Source organism: Canis aureus, unplaced genomic scaffold, assembly GCF_053574225.1.
Source record: "Canis aureus isolate CA01 unplaced genomic scaffold, VMU_Caureus_v.1.0 NW_027326424.1_RagTag, whole genome shotgun sequence".
NCBI lineage: Eukaryota > Metazoa > Chordata > Mammalia > Carnivora > Canidae > Canis > Canis aureus.
Window position 1 is genome coordinate 223,146 of NW_027554415.1, and position 19,720 is coordinate 242,865.

General features: G+C 53.4%; 1 protein-coding gene across 1 annotated transcript in view; it reads left to right on the forward strand.

The window, feature by feature from the left end:
* Positions 1-17,614: 17,614 nt before the first annotated feature.
* The window catches only part of LOC144309484 (uncharacterized), a 109,152-nt gene continuing 107,046 nt past the window's right edge, over positions 17,615-19,720 (forward strand). The window contains exon 1 of the mRNA XM_077890575.1: positions 17,615-18,113. Within this exon, the coding sequence (XP_077746701.1) occupies positions 17,615-18,113 (499 nt within the window). The remainder of the gene's footprint in view (positions 18,114-19,720) is intronic.

Sequence of the window (19,720 nt, forward strand, 5' to 3'; positions counted from 1 at the left end):
CACCCTTGTCACCAGACCGAGCCCAAGACCTGAGCATTCTCAGCTCAGCTGGATCCCCATGTACAGCCAAGGGAGAGACACATAGTAGATGCTCAATAAATATCTGAATAAAGGGATAGAGTAGCCTTTTCCCTCTTACAAGTTTTTCTTTTTTTTAAAGATTTTATTTATTCATGAGAGAGACAGAGAGAGAAGCACAGACATAAGCTCCTGTGGGGAGCCTGATGTGGGACTCGATCCCAGGACCCTGGGATCACGACCTGAGGCAAAGGTAGATGCTCAACCACTGAGCCACCCAGGTGCCACCCCCGCCTTGCAAGTTTTTATCCATGTATTCAGCAAACACGGTCTCAGGATCTCCTGTTCCCGGTGCTAACCTAGAGGCCGAGGGTGGTGTGGAGGCATGTAAGGCCTGCTGCCTATTCCTCTGGAGCTCTGTCTGGGAGCGCCTTGACTTCCGGTGCTGTGAGAGGTCACGGGAAGGAAGTGCCTTCAGCCGCACACTGTCACCTGCCACCCCTGTGACCCTGCATGTGGGCTGAGCCTCAGAGCCTCCATGTGCTCCCCTGTGCAATGGGATAGTAGGGGTTTCCACCTCACAAGGCGGTTGTGGGGCCCAGAACCCCTGCCTAGAAGGCCCTCAGCATGTGCCCGGTGCAGAATGCCACGCCGGGAGGGCCTGCTCGTAGTCTCCTTATGTTCACAGGTGCACCTCGGAAGCGACAAGAGCCACCGCGCTCTGGTGGGTCACTGGGCTCTCCCCCTAGCAAAAGGCAGACACGCCTTAAAAGCTGGGATCGCCCTGTCTGATTTTTCTGGGCTCTCCTCTGTGTTCGGCATAGAGTCTACGAGTGCAGACCAAACGAACACGCCAAATGAACACATGGTAAATGGAGATTCATGTGTAAGGGATTTTTTTTTCCCCTTTTTTCATTTTGAAAAGGCAGCCTGGATCCCACAATGGGCGTGGCGTTGGCTCTGCCCGCAGACCTGGGTCGTGTCAGACGGGCTCCTCAAACCAGGGCTTTTTCAATTGCGTTACAACAACGGATGCTTCATGAGGATTTGCTGATATTCTTGGACGTGGGACCTAGACTTCTCTTCCTGCCGAGCCGCAGGCTATTGGGCTCACCCGGCTGAGTCTCGTCTCTTCTGAGTAGCGACGATTGTAAATAATCGCAGTGAAATGCCTACAGGCGATTAGCCTGTGCACAGGCTACAGTCCCAGCCCTGATTCTAAGAACACGAGTGAGGAGGGACATGGTGAGTGGCTGTGACCCGGAGAGGTCACCCCGGAGGCCGCCCCTTCCCCCAGGACGGGACCGTCCCCGCTGGCTCCCCCAGATCTGGGTCGCCCTCTGCAGTGTTCTTCACCCACTTTGCCAAGCCGGTCCCGGCTCCCCTTCTGGGTCACATATCCTCAGCGCGCTTCCAACAGCTGGGCCTGATGTCAGAGGCACAGAACTGTCTGGATTCCCGTTCCCGGCCTCCCTCCCCACCGCCCTTTTGATCCAAGATTGAGTAAGAGACGTTGGCAAGAACCAGGAGAGACAACTCAATTGTTTCAACTTGCAGAGAGGGGGAGATGGGTTCTCATCTGCAAGATGACTCATGCCCCCCCTCCGGCCCCCCTCCCGCTCCTCCCGCCCCGCCCTGCCATTAGAAAGTTCAAAACCGAATACAAAACCAGCAACAAACCACAAGCAAGTTGCCCCCTTGTCTGTGCACACACTTGGGAGTTCAGAGAGCCCTTGGGGAGGGAGAGGCTGGCCTGGATGAGCTCCTCAAGGGCTTTGTATTGCCAGCTCCGTTCTGTGGGGTCCGTTCCCTGCTTTGGGGGTCTGCAGTTTGGAGGCAGGGCCACCCTGGTCAAAGCCAGGTTAATGGGACTGGCTCTCATGCAGCTCGCTCCCCCTGCTGACTTGCACACCCCCACCCTCCTGACCCCCCTCCCCTCCAGGTCCCTTCCCAGCGGAGCTCCGAGAACAGCTTTTTCTCTGTTTCCTGGACTCTGAATGCGGTAGCTGTAGTCCTTGGGCCTGCAGCGCGGGCATATCATGTAACTCCTCCAGGCTTCATTCCTATGCAGGACAGGTAGGCTGCAGGCTCTAACACGCCGCCAGCCAGGCTCCACTGAGGCCTCGGCACCAGTGGAAATTTAAAAAATAAAAAAAATAAAAATAAAAATAAAAAGAGGGAGCAGGAGGGAGTGAGAGGGATTATTTTGTTTCAACGTGTTTGAAAGCGGGATCTGTGGCCAGTTGGGGTTTTTTTTTCCCCTCCCTCCCCACCCCCCCCTTATTTACACAGTCTGTTCGGAGGCACACTAGGGCCTGTTTGGATTGGGAGTTTGCTTCGGAGCCAGGCCAAGGATTTCAGCAGTGCGCGTTGGCACTGCCACCTCGGCGGCACCAGGAGGCCCAGTCGGTCACAAGACCTCACGGGGCCTCCTCGCTCTCTGCTTATCCTCCTTTTACCTCCTCTTCCTTCCCTGCAGCGGGACCCCAGCAGCCCTGGGGGCAGCGGGGGAGTGAGCTCCCTGACAAGTGGACCTCACCTGCAGAAGGAGGGCTCTCCGCGAGGCCTGGGCAGGGGTATGATGTGTGTGGACAGACAGGGAGGAGGGCTGCTGGGGTGCAGACCCTGGGGCAGATGCCTCTCTAGAAAGTCTGGATCCCCCCCCCCCCCTTAACCCCAGGGGCTGTGGTGAAACTTGCAGGGGGTGGACCAGTTCCACGTGTGGGATTTGGGGAGACACACGGTGGCCGGGCCCTCTCGAAATCTGCCATCAGGAGTGTCCTCATGGGGCGGACGAGCTGGATGGAGTAAGGCTTGTCTGCGGAGGCAGCGCAGAGCAGAGCCAGCCAGCGTCCTGTTCCAGGTCTTGTTCGGGGCAAGTGTGATTCAGCCTCAGCATCAGCTGGGAGCTTGCTGGAAATGCAGACTCTCGGGCCCCACCCAGACCTGGTGAATGAGAACCTGCCTTTTATCAGGGTCTCCAGGTGCTTCCCCTGCGTGCTACACTCTGAAAAGCACCGTTCTGGGCCCACGGTCCCCAAAGGGGGGGAGGCGGTGTCCCTGGCATCCTCATCCTACCTCGAGATGCTCTTGGACAAAGGGATTCTGTGGTCGATGCGTCTGGAGAGTGTCGCAACAGGCGCCTTCCACCCTTGGATATTAATGTGCTCACGGTTGCCGGGGAAGCTCTACAGGAAGAAATCTCTTTAGTTTGCTTTGAACTCAGGATTTACCACATTGGATTCAGATCATCTCCTACCATTCCTCTCGCGAGGAACACGTGTTGATATTCTTGAGCGCTAGTGGTGTGTGACTTCTCCTTGGAGGAGACATAGCTCCCAGTTGATCAAACATTTTTTTACCCTTGGTTTTTTTTTTTTTTTTTTTTTTTCAAGGAGCTTACTTTTGCTGTAGATCAGAGGACTGGAGCATGGTGGTTACGATGTAGACTTGAGTTAAGGACTTGGGTTCTAATCCTGGCTCAGCCCCTTTGCTAAGAGAGTGGCTTTTGCCGTGTTACACAGCTGCTCCAAGCCTTCGTTTTACCTTCTGTAAAATGGGAAGAATGATAGTACTTCCTAGATAGACTTGTGGTGGGGTTTGGATCATTTGGTGTCAACTTAAATCAGAACAGTCCCTGGGGTGGGGGGACACCTGGGTGGCTCAGCGGCTGGGTGTCGGCCTTTGGCTCAGGTCATGATCCTCAGGGGATTGAGTCCCACGTCAGGCTCCCCACAGGGAGCCTGCTTCTTCTTTTTATTTTTTTTATTTTTTTTATTTTATTTTTTTTTTTAGGGAGCCTGCTTCTGCCTCTGCCTGCGTCTCTGCCTCTCTCTCTGTGTCTCTCATGAATAAATAAAAATCTTAAAAAAAAAAGGAAAAAAAGAACAGTGCCTGGAACATAGAAGCCCCCTAATAAGTATTGGCTAGCAAATCATTTTGTGTCTTACTTTCTGGGGGTCGCCGCCTCACAAGTAGTCTGGATGAATAATCCCCAACTCAGTTTGGCATCAGAATCTCCCATGGAGTTTCCGGAGCCCCGTGCCAGAGTCCCTGAGTCAGTCTCTAGCGGGAAAGCCTGGGGATCTGCATTTCATAAGCTCTGGGTCTGATTCCAATGCATCAGGGTTTTCCTTAGGTGGCCAGGAAGTACCTGCTTCCAGACCAGTGTTCTGTGGCGAGGAAAGGCCTGCCCTGATGGCTCACACTGGTTTCCAGCTAACACTTCCCTGGGGAACGTGCAGTCTGGACTGGGGGCCTCAAGTTGCTGATAGAAATAGAACCTTCTCTCTGTACTTCATTCTCCTCCTCTACCACACAAGAGGGCCATGCAAAGTGTGGCCCTTGGATCGCCAGCGGTGGTATCTAGTTGGGACTTGCTAAAAATGCAGACTCTCAGGCCCCAGCCCAGACCTCCTGAAGCAGAAACTGCACTTCCACAAGATCCCCAGGATCTTTCTTGTTAAACAGTGCCGCCCCAGAAAGGGTTCAGAAAATCAGTTTGTGGAAGTCAAAATGCAGTTAGCCTTCTTTCCTGATGAAAAGAGAACTCGGTTAAGCCGAGGACGGGGCCACGTCGGTGGACGTGGGGACAGTGACCAGCTGTTATCCATCCAAATGGGTAAGAGGAAACAGGCTTCAGGAGCCTCGGGGATGACAGGCGGATGGATTGGCGAGAACATTTCCTGATGTTGCAGGCTACAAGTTCCTAGGAAGGTTTGCAGGAATAAGTAAGCTTTGGACCCGCTTCTCTAGCATCTATTAAAATCGGACTGATTGCTATGCATCCATTTTACAAATGCGTACACAGGTGCCAAGTATATGCAAAGCCTGGGCACCAGTAGTTTGTAGATGGCTGTGATTCCGTGTCGCTGTTTAGGTTCACGCTTCGCATCACTCACGATAAGCATGCACCTTAAGCATGCACCACGGAGCTTCGCGTGCACCAGCGGGGCACTCTGGTGTGGCTATCTATTGCCGCGTAACAAACCACCCCAAACCTTAGTGACTTAAAGCAGCAACAGCGACTCTTTTATTTGTTAATGATTCTGGAATCTGAGCTGGGCTTGGCCCGGCAGTTCTTCGGCTTGTCTGGTCGGTGGTGGTTACTCAGGAAGCTTCATTCAGCTGGAGAGTGGGCCCGGGCTGAGCTCAGGTGGGGACCCCGGGATCCTGGGACACTGGGCCTTTCTCTGTTTCTTTATCATTTCAGGGCTTCTCTTTCTCCGCGTGGTCTCTCCACATAATCCCTCCAGTAGGGTAACGGATCTTCTTAGGACTTCGGCCTGGAACCAGCACAACATTACTTCTGACACATTATGTTGGTTAAAGCAAGTCTCAGGGCCAGCCTAAATTCAGGGCTAGGGGCCTCAACAGGAGCATAGTGTTAAGGTTCAAGCCCCCAACCTCACGGTTAGCATGGAAGTCACGGATGCTGGTCTCCCGAAAGCCGTCTGATGGGAAAGCTCTCATTTTGTATCTGAGAATGACAATCAGAGATTGTCTCTGAACCACAGCGGTGACTCTCCAATTAGCTTTTACTGTTCCCTTAACATTTCTACCTGGAAGATACGATAGCTAAACTCCCCTTCCTCAATGTGTTTTTTGTTGGTTTTTGTTTTTAATTAGCAGTCGTGCCATCATTCTTCTGGTTATGGGATTATAAAATAAGAAGTGGGGGGCACCTGGGTGGCTCAGTCCGTTAAGTGTCTGCCTTTGGCTGGGGTCACGATCTCAGGGTCCTGGGGTCGAGCCCCACATCTGCCCAGCATGGAGTCTGCTGCTCCCTCTCCCTCTGTCTACTTGTGCTCTCTCTCTCTCTCTGTCAAGTAAATAAAATCTTTTTAAAAAATAAAATAAAAAGTGAAATTCAACCCTTTCTTTTCTCTCAGCCTCCCGACATGGTTTCCTGTCCAACTGAGCACAGAAAGGGTACCCAGGAGGAGTTGGTAGGGCTCGTCGGCTGATTTCTGTTGGTACCACCTACAGAGGCTCTTGGTCCTGGTGGGTTTATTGGGAGGACTTCTAACTGACCCCTCGCCTCACCTGCTCTTGTCCAGTGTGTCCTCTACTGAAATGACCACTTTCATCTCTCCTGCACTCGGCCTCTGGTGGCTCCTATGTCCTACAAGACTGATTGGAATTCCTTGGGTATAGTTGAAATCTTCCCCCAATCCCATGCAAACCACCTTTTTCGGTCCCCTGCCCCTTTCTGCTCTGAATAAATGAATCCTACGATTCATCCAGTGTGCTCTCCTGTGTGCCCGTCAACCTGGCACGCTGATTCTCACTTCTGCACCCTTGCCTTTGTTCTGCTCATTCTCTTTCCTCCTTTTGTGCTGATTGGAATCAGTTCCACCTCTGAAGCCTGATTGAAGTCCTGCTTTCTTTGTGACGCCTTCTCCGAACGCTTGAGTCACAAAGAGTCTCTCAGGGCATTCCGATCTCGGAACATATGTGATCGCTAACCGTTGTTTGGTGTTACTCATGGTCTGCTTCATATTCTCTTACTCCTCTCTCTTCTATGACACGGCAGCCTTTGCAGCAATGCCTTGATCTTAAAAAAAGAAAAAAAAATAATAATAATAGTAAAATAAAGCACTTCCCCATAGCACTACCTTCTGAGCTATAGCCCCCGTACGGAATACGTCTTGAATATCTTTTCTCTGTTGGAGAGATGCACTTTTCCTCCTAGATCAAGATCTGTTCTCTACATGCTGAAGTTACCATAACATGTTGGCCACGGGGCCACCAGTCATTGCAGGGGGAAGTAGGCCACGTGGCTTAAAGAACGTCTTTGAAGCTGCAGAATGAAGTAGTGAGATCAGCAGGGGCTCTCGAGGTCGACTTGCCCCAGTTCAGATACTGGCTCTGCCTTTGCTAAAAAACAAAACAAAACAAAAAAACCCAACAGTGTTTCTCGCCTGAGAAGTGCTGTTAGCATTCAGGTGGGGAAGTCCTGCTGGATGCAGAAATTCAGCATCCCTGCCACCTGCCTACCATGAATTGTGACAACCCGAGATGTCCCCACACCGTGTTTCACCAGATTTCCCTGCTTAAGAACCTCTGAGACTAACTCAATTGATTTCCTTGGGCAAGCTCTTCACCTTCCTAGGGCTCTTCAGTCGAGCCTTATAGGGCTGCTGGAGGAATTCCCTTAGCTCATGATGTAAAGGGTCTGGTACATCGTTAATGTTTATTGAGCACTTAGGTTATTAGCTTATTGGATAATCATCAGAGCCACTCGGGAAGTAGGGTTTTGGAGGCTTACGATCTGGAACAGGCCCTGCCTCTCACCTCTCCACCTGCCTGCTGCCCAGGTACCTCTGTTCCCTTGTCTGGGGACACCTGTCTCAGCCTGCCTATGGGGTGTGGTGAGATTATGCATCCTTGGAAGGTGCTCGTGTCATTCCACAGCAGCTGTTTGCACACGTGAGACTCTGCCACTTATACGGGACGTTCGACGGGTATATATTGAGCACCGACAGTGTGCCTGCCTGACGAAGATCTAGAAGGTGGGTGCTGAGGCCAGGAGAGAGTAAACAGGCAGATTTATTCCCACGTTTGTTGCTAGATCGTTTCCACCTGTTCACTCTTAGAATTGGTGAACGGATGTGTGTGCAAGAGATGCATTTAATGAGGGCCGTCGGGGAAAGGGAAGGAGGGCAGAGGCAGGGAGATGGTGTCGGTGCTCAGGTGCTCCACGGTCAGGAGGGGTAGGGGAGAGATAGAAAAGAAGAGGTCAGTGACCTGCTTCCTAAACACTGTCGTTGGCAGCTTGGGGGAACTCACCCAAGTGTTGAGGTTGAGGTTGTGCTAAGGAGCAAGTAGGTCTGATATGCAGAAAGTGCGCATGTCTTCTCATCGGTGACTCCTGGCGTGGATGAACTGTTTGTCGGGTTGTGCTTAACTTCACCAGATGTAGTCAATTCAGATGGATCCTGCCAAGTGCAATGAGGCCCGGGGGCAGAGCCGGCGACCTGCAGTAATTACACGACACCTCGCTGCCAGATGTAGAGGGGAGAGCACAGAGAGCTCACGGCCTTCAGGTGGGAGGCACCTTGTGCGAGGTGTTCATGACGGTCGGGGTTTTAGGTTTAATGTGGCCTTAATCAGGGCAACAGAAAGGGTCGTGGATAAGGGGGGAGCCCGTCCACAGAAGAGAGAAGGAATTTGGTGCTTCTCTGTGCCTCTCTGGAGAGCCGTCATGGTCCGTTATTTCCATTCGGGTCACTCTGTGCTGCCCCTTGAAGGTCACTCCTTGTGAACGTGCTGTGCTGAGTCCACCTAAGTCAGAGATGGTCCCATCCAGAGCTGGTTCTCGGCCCAGATCGGATTGCTAGATGTGTCTTGTTGGGCTGATGGTGTTCAGGGCTGCTTTGTGTGTACGTGTGTGTTTTTAAAGTTAGTTACCAACATTACAAATTGCAGTGTCTCCTAAAAAAAAAAAAAAAAAATCCAGTTTTCCAGCTTCCCTTGAAAATCTGGCAGCAGTGGGGTCTTCTTTCCCATATGGCAGAAATCAGCACGCTGAGTAATAAATGTTCCTTTAAGACTGGACATTCGCTCTCAATTTATTCAAATCCCCGCCACTCCTGACCCGATCCCCACCATGCCTGGCCCTCGTGGCCTGATTGAAGTTCCTGCTGGCCCCGTAGGCGTTGAGGCCCGGAATCGCAGGCCAAATGCAAGCCATCTCCTCTCAGATGCAGGGGGAAGTGGTGATACCAGTCGGCTGCAGGTTTCCTGGGGCCAGTGGTGCTGGCAGGAATGCGAGTCTGCGCTGCTGGGTCAAAAGGCCGTGAGTTCAGAAGTCTTGTTCCAGCTGTGCCCTTGACTTTCACGATGACCTGTCAGCGGTCACTTAACCCAGGTCAAGCCGAGTGGCAGCGTGCTAAATACCAAGACTTTACTCCTACGTCTGCAGAGGAATCATTCAGGAAGAGGGAAATGTTACTGTACGATTTTTTTTTTTCCTACATCATTCTTACTCATCTCATTCTTCCCCAGTGTCTTATATCTTGGGGGCAAAAATTGTTCTGGAAGTTTAATTAAAAATCATTCTAGGGGCGCCCAGGTGGCTCAGTTGGTTAAGCAGCTGCCTTTGGCTCAGGCCATGATTCTGGGGTCCTGGAATCGAGTCCCGAATTGGGCTCCATGCTCAGTGGGGAGCCTGCTTCTACCTCTCCCTCTGCCACTTTAGAAAACTACTTGACAGCGTTCACCAAAGTGGAACACACTCACACACACACACGTATATGTGTGTATACACACTTTATATACATTGATCTTTAATTCAGTAAAAATATGTTCACATTTTCTGTGAAAAGATATGTACTAGAATGTTCATAGCAGCCTTGTCTGAAATAGCCCCAAATTACAAAGCACCCAAATGTCTGTCAGGAGTAGAATGCATAGGGATGCCTGGGTGGCTCAGCGGTTGAGCGCCTTCCTTCGGCCCAGGGCGTGATCCTGGGGTCCTGGGATCCAGTCCCACATCAGGCTTCCTGCATGGAGCCTGCTTCTCCCTCTGCCTGTGTCTCTGCCTTTCTCTCTCTCTCCCTGTGTGTCTCTCATGAATAAATAAATAAAATCTTAAGAAAAAAAGTAGAATAGGTAAATAGACTGCGGTATAGTCGTTCAGTGGAATAGTATACAGCAGTGAAAATGAATGAGCTGCAGCTACACACGACAGGAAAGATGCATCTCCTAAGTGAAATGCTGAGTGAGAGGTTAAGACTACACACACCGTATTACTTCATTGGCATAAAGTTCAAACAAGGGCAATCTGCGGTGGCAGCAGTCAGGGTAGTGATTGTCCTTGTTTGGTTGTGATGACAACAGGAAGGCGGGCCCCCGGGGAGTGCTGGTGGCGATCGTGGTTTCTCCGCGTGAGTACTGGTTACATGGGTGTGTTTACTTTGCGAAAATTCAGTGAGCTGTACTCTCAGGAAATGTACATTTTTTTCTATTGCATTTTTTTATTGCAATGAAAAGTTAAAATTAATAAAAGCAAGACACAAAAAGAGGAAAAAGCCCAGTTTAAGAGACACGGTGTTGTCGCTTCCAAGTACCAATGCTAGGATGCTTGCACAGAACCCTGTCTCCATCACAGTTCTTGCTTGCAAGCAACAGAGATGACCTCTGGCTAAGTTAAGCCGAAACGAGCATTTATGAAAAGCAGATTGCATTAGCTCAGCACCTCCGTGAAGGGAGAGAACCCAGGTTTGGAGGCTCTGTATCCAGGAACAGGTCTCAGATGCTGCACGGCTGGTCTGATGACAGTGTCCCTTCTACCACTGGGCATGTCCATCACAGGCTACGACACTGACGCCAGGCACAGGAGGCTGACCCTCCGCACTGGACTGGGTCTCTCAGGACTTCCACTGCTTTGTGTTACTGATTCATGCTCAAGGTCAGGCCGTGGGTGTGAGTGATGAGGGGAGCCTACACCTGTTGCTCTTGCCCTGGATGCAAGAGAGACCGGGAAGAGAAGGACCCACGTCCTCGGCTCAGTAGCAGCATCGAGCTCTCTGCTTCATGAAGTGGGGCATCCCCCAAACCCGGGAGGTTGATGCATGTCCACCAGCATGACGATCTGCCTGCTAATGTCCAGCTGGATCTCTTGACACCTGCTTCATGAAGCCTTCCGCCCACTGCAGGAATTTTCTGTGTTTATCTGATCACATTTCATGGTGCCCAAGCCTTTCTATTGTTTTAAAAATAAATCAATGTATCCCCAAACTTATCCGCAGAGGAAACAGTATTTTTTCAGCGGTCATAGCTGAGCTCCTCTATATTTAAAATACGTGTGCTGGGGAGGGGGGGGCAGTGGGTGCCTGGGTGGCATGTTCCAACTCTTGCTTTGAGCTCAGGTCGTGATCTCAAGGTCGTGAGATCGAGCCCCGCGTTGGGCTCCACACTCAGCACGGAGTCTGCTTGAGATTCTCTCCTACCCCCTCTGTTTCTCCTGCTTGTGGTCTCTCTCTCTCTCAAAATAAATCCTTAAAAAGAAATGCTCAGGATTGTTAAAGGTTAATGTGGTTTCTTCTTTGTACTTGTGTTTTTTGTTACGGATTCACTGGAAGGGGGGGAAAACCTGGTCTTCCTCACAAGCATGAGGATGATAAGATCGTGGAGAGGAGGAGCAGTGAGGAAGCTGTTCAGATCGGCGGTAATAATGAATGAGTTAGTGATCCAGACCCTGGAGGGTTCGGAGATAAAATGAGATAATGCATTAGAGCACTTAGTGGGGGTATGGTTTGTAGTAAACACTCAATAAATTATAGTAACAATAGCGATGACTTACAGATGCAGAAGGCCTGCTCTGAGCTCAGCCACCAGGTTAGAGGCGGGATGGAGGGCCTGAGGAACTGGGAGAGGCCTCCATCCTGCGCACCCTCTCACCCGACAGTTCTGTTATACAGATGAGGAAACTGCGCGGTTCCTCTTTAGCTCCCTAGGAACTGTCCTAAAAGCCCTGGTGGGGAGCAAAGTAGCTCAAAGATGGGACGCAGGACCGATGAGCCCGCTGAGCCACGTGGCACGGGCCGGCCAAGCCCAACCCAGACCTCTGGTCATGGCAAAGTGTGGGTTCCTGGGACGGTCACTCCATCCGTCCCATCTAAGCAGAGCAACAGAAGTGTCATTTCAGGAAATCCCTTTCGCCATATGCTAATTTTAAGTGGCGCTTCCATAAGTTAGGGTTCCAGAGTATGGAAACTGCCCCGGTTTCCTCATTAGCTCTCTAGTAACTGTCCTGACTCTTGCATTTTGGGCAAAGCTGGGAGATGCAGATGCAGAGCCAGGGCTGCTGGCCGGAGGAGGACGTGCAGCGGGCGCTGGAGGATCACTGACCAGCCTGCTGTGCAGCGGCCCAGGGATCTTAGGGCCACAGGATAAACAGGATGGAAAGGACGCAGGGTTTAGGGGAGCACCACATGTTGCCAGTCTTCCTCTCCGTCCCCTCCCTCGGTCGCCTCCCGTCCCTCTGCTCCCGCCACACCCCGAGCAGCCTGTCTCCGGGGACAGGACGGGCTCCGGGGCAGGAAGATGCCTCTCTGGAAGCCAGGCCTCTGCCAGCAAGTCCTGTACACCTGAGCCGGGCCCAGCAGGGAAAGCTCTGTGACTACAAGAGGTTAAAACTTGCCCCTGTGTTTACTTTTGTTGGCTGCCACACGGCATAAGAATCTGTCAGCACGTCAGGTGCGGATTTATTTGTGCATTAAAAATTGCCTCGAGCGGACGGATGCAGACGCTCTACAGCACGCTGGAAAATGTGCCTCCAGCACAAAAACAGCCTCTCCAAATATTTCACCCTTTTAATAAGTGCATTTAATTAAAGTCATATAACTTTTTTTTTTTATTATATTAAAAAAAATCCTTTCACTTGCTGAAGCTGAAAGTAAACTTTCGAACACAAAGAACGGGTGTGCTTCTCGAGTCCCTATTCTTTACAATGGAAAACTCATCAACCGGTGTGTTCACTCTTGCCTTTTCCAGGCTCATGGGAAGAGGGTTTCGCGCTGGCTTGGGGGGGGGGGGTGGCCGTGGTGGCCCAGGGGACTGTCCCCAGTTGGCCTGGAGACAGTTACAGTGTTTTGCTGTGTGTTTCGTGTTGCTTGTCAAGCGCAGGGGTATGAGCTTGACTCCGCATTCATGCCCCAAGTACGTGTATAAAAGGGGGTTGGCCGTGGCCTCAGCCTTTTAGAGACAGACGGCGATTTTGCACGTTTCTTTTGAGGACGGCCCTGCCCCAAGGCAGGAGGGAGAAATAAAGGACCTCTTAAGACCTTCCCTTCTCCCGTGATGGGGTCGTGATTTTTGCAGGGGCTGGGGGTGGGAGCAGAAAGAGGGAATGAGCTGGAGAGGACGGAATCCAGATGAGAGATCGGCAGGAGGTGCCGCACTCGCCTTCTCCTTATTCCCACCGTCGCTTTGAAAAGTCTCTAAATGGGTTGAGACTAAGTTTGGCTCCGAGGTGGTGACAGCAGGGCTTTGTAGACTCGCTCTGCGTTTGCCAGCGGATTAGGGAACGTGTCGGTGTGAGGGTGGCGGTGGCGGCTCTGGGGCTGCCGTGCGGGGACCCACAGTTGGCGAGGTGGGGCCCCCCCGGGGGGGGGGCGACACGAAGGGTGGGGATGTGTGCGGCGTGGCGACAGGAGTGGCGCCGGTAGGAGGGGGCTCCGGGGCTGCAGTTTGGGGTGGCGGCCCAAGGCCCGCTAATTATGCAGCCCGAGGAGCCACGTGGACCTGCCCGAGGAGCCCGGAGAGGTGTCATCCAGGACCGCAGAAGGGGTCTGTGTGCCTTGGGTCTGGACCAGGGATGAGCCCCGGGGGCAGGGGGTGGGGTGGGAGGGCGCTGGGCCTGCGGGAAGCGGGGCTGGATGCCCCGGCTGCTTGCAAGTCCACAGCAGCGCTTTCCCAAAAGGGGCTTCTGGAGGTTCTCCACGGAGGAGACTCGGTAGCTGGAGAGGCCCCTGGAGCTTCGGAATTCCAGGATGCCCGTTCCAGAAATTCTTCAGAACCAACCACCTTGGCCTTTCGCATGCTGCTTCTCACTGCTCCCCTGGGAATGCTCATTAGCTTCTTGCCTCGGCCACAGAAACACCAATGTCCCCGAGCTGGTTGCTCAAAAAAGGCCACCCAGGGAGAGCCAGGTGACCAAAGACCAGGCAGGTCTCTTTTTAAAGTTATTCTCCCAGCGTCTTCTAATGATACGGGAGCGGTGGCTATTTGGGATTATTTTCCCTGTCGGCAGAGGGTAAACAAATTCAGCCTTTGGCTCTCCACCTTCTTTTTGAAGTAGAAACCCCCACGCCCAGCCTGGGTTCACGGTGTTAGGACTTTGCTACTTTTTTCCTGTGGCTCTAAAACAACAACAACAAAAAAACCCCATTTTCGTCGAAACGATCTGATATTGCTATTACCGGTTTTTGTGAACTGGGTCGCTCCCCCCTCGTCCCAGAAGAAAATAAATTTCGTTTTAGGAACCGTTACTGTGGACCTAAGCCCGAGGTAGGCTCCAGATATTGTTCTTTGCATTTTGGAGACAGTATCGCACACACGAGCTGGAGTAAAGCTCCGTGTGATATGCACTGCGTAGTCACAGAAAATTAGAAGTAGAGGAAGAACCGAGAGAAGAAAATAAAATCGCTGGTATTTGCCATTGTCTTTGGTAATCTATTTTATTTTTCCCTCCTCCTCATTGCAATCATGCAATCATATTCATCGACAGCTGTGGTCCTCCCATTTTTAGTCTCCGGACTCCCTGTTTGCTAGACTTTTGAGAGCCCAAAGAACTTTCCTATGTTGGTTTGTGCTTGTTGGTATTTACTGTATTTGAAATGAAAGCTGAGGCACTTTTAAAAGTTGTTTATTCATTGAAAAATGACAGTACAGGCATTGCATTCCAAACTTAAAATATTTTTATGAAAGATAACTGCGTTTTCCAAAGCAAAAAATGGGAAGAGTGGCATTTTTTCCTGCATCTGCTAAGCTCTGCCTTGCCTGGCTGGATTGTTAGCTTTTTCTGCAGTCAGCCTGGAGGCACACGTGTTGCTGTGGCGTTCGTGTAGAAAATCCAGCTGCACTCAGATATATTCATAGCCTTTTTAGATAATTGTAGATATTCTTCTTTGATACTTCACCAAAACTTGACAAGTGGTTGGTTTTCTTCCTTTTCTTTTCTTTCTTTTTTCTTTTCTTTTTTAAATTTAGTTGCAGTGTAAATCTGCAACCATTTTAATCAGCTTTCTTATTCTGTCACATTGAGGTCTTCTCTGTCCTTTGATGGTAGAGTTCCTTTCCTAACATGGTCCTTGGGCCAGAGGAACAAAATAGGGGATGGGCCATTTTTGACGGAAAGCTTAAGTGAAAGAGCCCCATCTTTTTTTTTTTTTTTTTTTTTAAGATTTTGTTTATTTATTCATAAGAGACTCAGAGAGAGAGGCAGGGACGTAGGCAGAGGGAGAAGCAGGCTCCCAGCAGGGACCCTGATGTGGGACTTGATCCCGGGACTCCAGGATCGCGCCCTGAGCCAAGGCAGACGCTCAACCGCTGAGCCACCCAGGTGTCCCAAGAGCCACTATCCTAACTGGTCTTGCAAGCATCCCACAGGAATGCAGATGAATGTACTAATAATATTTTTGGCTTTGTTTGGAAGGACAATTTTTTTTTAAATTTTCAAATTCCCCTGTTGTTCCAGTTTTTATTTTTTCCTTCCTGTTAATACCCCCCTGCATCAAAACCCTGATGACTTCTGTTTACTTACTATCCTGCCCTGAAAAAAACTCCATGAGGTTACTAGCAGAACGAATGTCTCGAAAAAAAGTGAATAGGGAGGGCCTCATTGATACCTTACAGAGAGACCAGAGCTTTCCAGTTATTAAAGATCCTCTTCACTCATCTGGGCTAAATTAGAACTACAGCTACCTGTTGAGCAATGCTGTAGTTTGTTTACACGGAGGGTCCTTGGATCTTAAGAGTTCCTAAAGCAGAGGTCCAGCTGGATCTTCTCTGTGTGATTTCAGTGTCATGAATGTCCTCAGGTGTGCCAGGCACATGGCAAGCCTTGGTGGCAACCACCTACTTGGAGCCACTGACTACCCAGGGGAGCACTGGCCTTCCAGTCAGCATGACCTCTGTGTATTGAGGCATCCCACATCATCACTCCCTGTGCATCGCAACTTGTATGTCTTGAAGAAAATGCTAGCAGTGGGGGATGCAAAAAACAAAGCATGGTCACTCATTAAAAATTTAGGGGCATTTTAGGCGATGTGCTTTAGCCAACAGGAGCATAGGAATTTCCCTTCGGAGAAAAATCCCATTTTTTTCCAAAGCCAAATCATGATGGATTTCTAACTCATGGAACCAGTGTGATATGTGTAAAAGTCCACAGTAGCCCGAAGGGAGGGTACAGGAGGCCTTTCTGTTTGCCAACAGTGCTCTGGAATTAAAATATTGTAGAACATTCTAAACTTTCTCTGCTTTTGAAGATAAGGACTATGGCATTATTCATCCCACCCACAAGTTTTAAGAACCTACGTGCTAGGGATCCCTGGGTGGCACAGCGGTTTAGCGCCTGCCTTTGTCCCAGGGCGCGATCCTGGAGACCCGGGATCGAATCCCACGTTGGGCTCCCGGTGCATGGAGCCTGCTTCTCCCTCTGCCTATGTCTCTGCTTCTCTCTCTCTCTCTCTCTCTCTCTCTCTCTGTGACTATCATAAATAAATAAAAATTGAAAAAAAAATTAAAAAAAAAAAGAACCTACGTGCTAGGCATTCTCCTTGCTGGAGTCTTAATGGTAAATAAGTAGAACGATCATCTGCCCTTAGGAAGCATATATTCAAATGGGGCAGACAGATGATATCCAAGTAGATAAATGAATCTATAAGGATATCAGTTGGATGATATCCAAGTAGATAAATGAATCGATAATGAAAAGTAAGGGATGTAGAGAAAAAGAAAGCAGGGCAAGAAGTGAGAGAGGGATACGTGGAAGGTTCAGGAAGGACCATTTTCGTGGCGTTGTTCTGGAAACCCCCAGGAGGTGGCATTGGGGCAGAGTGCATGTCTAATAAAAGTGTGAATGACTGAACTCACAACTCAAGCCCAGAGTGCCACGTTTTGTGCTAAATAAGCCATATGCGTGGGCAACGTGGTTGACGAGAGGTGGGGTTGGTTATATGATCATTTCCTAGGGCTGCTAGGACAAATTGCCACCAACTGGACAAAACAGCAGGAATTTATTCTTCCACGGTTCTGAGGCCAGAAATCCAAAAGCAGGGTGTCAGCAAGGCCATGCCCCGCCTGAAGGCTCTAGGGAAGCATCTTCCGTTGCCTCTTGCAGCATTAGCTGGCCACAGGCTTTCCTTGGCTTGGGACAGCACTGCTCCAATCTCTGCCTCCATCTCCACATGTTCTTCTCTTCAGCATGTCTCCTTTCCTCTTCTTTTCTCTTGTAAGGACACCTGTCCCAGCTTTGCTTTTGTCTCTAACGTGAGGTTAATACTGCTTGTGCTCTCTCTGTCCGGTGGAAGCAAACTCTAATATCCTTTGCTTCAGATGGAAGCAAACTCTAATATCCTTTGCTTCAGATGAAGCAAACTCTAATATCCTTTGCTTCAGATGAAGAATCTGAGGAGCTGCCATGCTCTTGATCAGACTTCAGTTTCTGCAGCCTCGCAGGTCACACGCTTCCTTGAAGGTCACACGGGCGGCTCATGGCAGGCTGGGACTGCAACCTAGCTCGGTTTGTCTGACTCCAGGCTTGTCATCGCGGGAGGCGTTTAGGGGGCTTGAGGTCCCCCACCTTGTGCATCAAGGACCAGCCTAGATCTAACGGAGTTGACAGCGAGGCGGGAATCCCAGCCTTCCCTGCGAAGGGAGGGCGCAAGGGGGCACCGCTGTTGAGGGCGAGCGGCAACCATGCCGACAGCTGTTGTGCATTAGCTGGGATGGGGTGGAGGGAACTACAGTTCCCAGGAAGCAGTGCGGCTCCCTGGCTGCCCCGCTCAGGCCACGCCCAGACCACGCCCCCACCCGCCTCGGCCACGCCCCGGCCACGCCCCCGGGCGGGCTGGTATATAAGGGCCGAATGGCCCGGCGGCGGGCAGAGCGCGGAGCTGCCGGGGCCGGAGGAGGCTGCTGCTCGCCCGCTCGCCCGCCCGCCGCTCCGCGCTTCTCCCTCCGCCTCCCCGGCCCCGCGCACCTACGAGCTCCGGGCCGCGGGCCGAGCTGCCCCGGGCGCTGTCCGGGCCTGCAGAGGGGATGCCGGCGGGGACCTCGGGCTCGCGCCGGCGTTGCGCAGCAAAGAAAGGCGAGGCGCGGCGTCGGGGCTGCGCGCCCTGGAGCTCCGGGACGCGGCACTTGGGAACCCCCGCGGCGAGCTCCCGCCATCTCCGCGCGGCCGGAGCGCGCAGCCCGGGGCTGGCCTCGGGTGGAAAGTGCGGGGAATGGGGCGAGGGGCTCCGGACCCCCTAACGTGGATTACTTGGTGTGCATCAGCCGGGCTCAGACGACCCCCACCCCCGCGACCTCGTCTGCGTCCTGGGCTTGCTTCCTTCCACCTGGCAGTCGGGGCGCATACCTGGCAGGTAAGTGTTCCCTGCGTTTCGAGGGAGGGGGTTTGGTGCGCTCCTCTCTCCCCGCCTCCCTCCCCCTCCCCCCCGCGCCGCTTTCTGGAGCTCTTGGGGTTTGCACGGAAATTTCTGCTCTCGCACTGACATCTCCGCAGAGACATCCCCTCGGCCCCCCTCCGGGCGGCCCCCCGCGGGACAGACCCTCCGCCGGGGTGGGGGTGGGGGTGGGGGTGGGGGGCCCGTCGCCCTAACCTCCGCCCTCGTGGCCGCCCCGGGGCCCGTTACCCCGGGAGGGAGCGCTGCCGCCACTGTTGAGTCGGGCGGTTCTGAAAGTGAGCGGCCTCGGGATCCACACCGAGAACTTTGATTACACCTCGTGGTCCTGTGTTAGCTTCTCTCCGGGGCGAACAGGGGGCCCCGAGTGCCTTCGCGTGCAGGAGCTCGGGCGCCCTCGCCGCGTGGTGCCGTGACTGTGCCCGCGCGTGTACTACCCGCGCCCCCCGCGCCCCGCGCCCCGCCGGGGGTCACCTGACCGCGCCGAGGGCCGCCCCCTCCCGAGCGGGGGAGCCCCGGAGCGAGCGGCCGGCGCCCGCGGCGGGCGGGGTGCGCGGGGCGATGGGCAGGCCCCCGGCGGGGCGGGCGGCGCGGAGGCTGCAGGTGGGGGCTGCGGCGGGCGGGCCGAGCGCCGCGCGCCTCGTCTGCGAGAGGAGGGAAAACAAAAGCGTCCGCGGCGGTTCGGTGGCTGCGCGCGGCTCGACGAGGCAGAGCCCGGGGCGCGTGCGGGGGGCGCGGAGGCCGGGCCGCGGCTGCTCTGCTCGCGCCCGGGGCCGCCGACGGGAGGACGGGGCGCGCCGGCACAGGTGGTCCGCGGCGAGCCGGAGCGAGGAGCATGGCCAGGTGCGGCGGGACGAGCGGGCCCCGGGCCTCGCGGGCGCCCGGCTCCAGGTGAGCGAGCCCCAACTTGCCGCGCCCCCCGCGGGGCCGCCCGCCAGGCTGGGGCTTTTGTTCGGCGCCGCGGGTCGGGTCGGGCCGGGGCCGGGGCCGGGGCCGGGGTCCGGGCGGGGGGCTGCGCGGGGGGCTGCGGCTCGGCCCCGGGGCTGCGGGGCTCGGCCGGGCGCCCGGGACCTGCTGAGCCGGCGCTCCCCGGCCTGCCACGGCGCCCCGAGACCTCGGGCTGCGCCCGCCTTATCTCCATTTTCCACCTAATTGAGACCAAATATGCTAAGTTTGAAATGGCCCCGACCCCCGGGGCGCCCGCCCCAGGCTGCCCGCGGCGCGGCCTCTGCCCCCCGAGCCGGAGCCCGCCCGCCCGGGGAGGACGCGGGGTCGTCGCCGGCGGATGCCGAGGCCGCTCCGACGATCGGGCGGAGGCGCGCGCAAGACGGGCGCGCGATGCCTCGTCTCGCTGTGCGGGGACCCTGTCTTTTGTTCCAGCCTCTGTATTTTCCTGTGTGTGTGGGGGGGGTTTTTGTTTTTTTTTTTTTTTTTACAAAGAAAGCGTCGCCTGTGCTTTCTGTGACAGGGGACTTGTCTGCCAGTTTGCCATTGTGCACTCAGGAATCTGCTCCATTCTGAAGTGAACTGCCCAGAGGTATTAGTCAAGAAGCTGGAGGAGGCTGGGG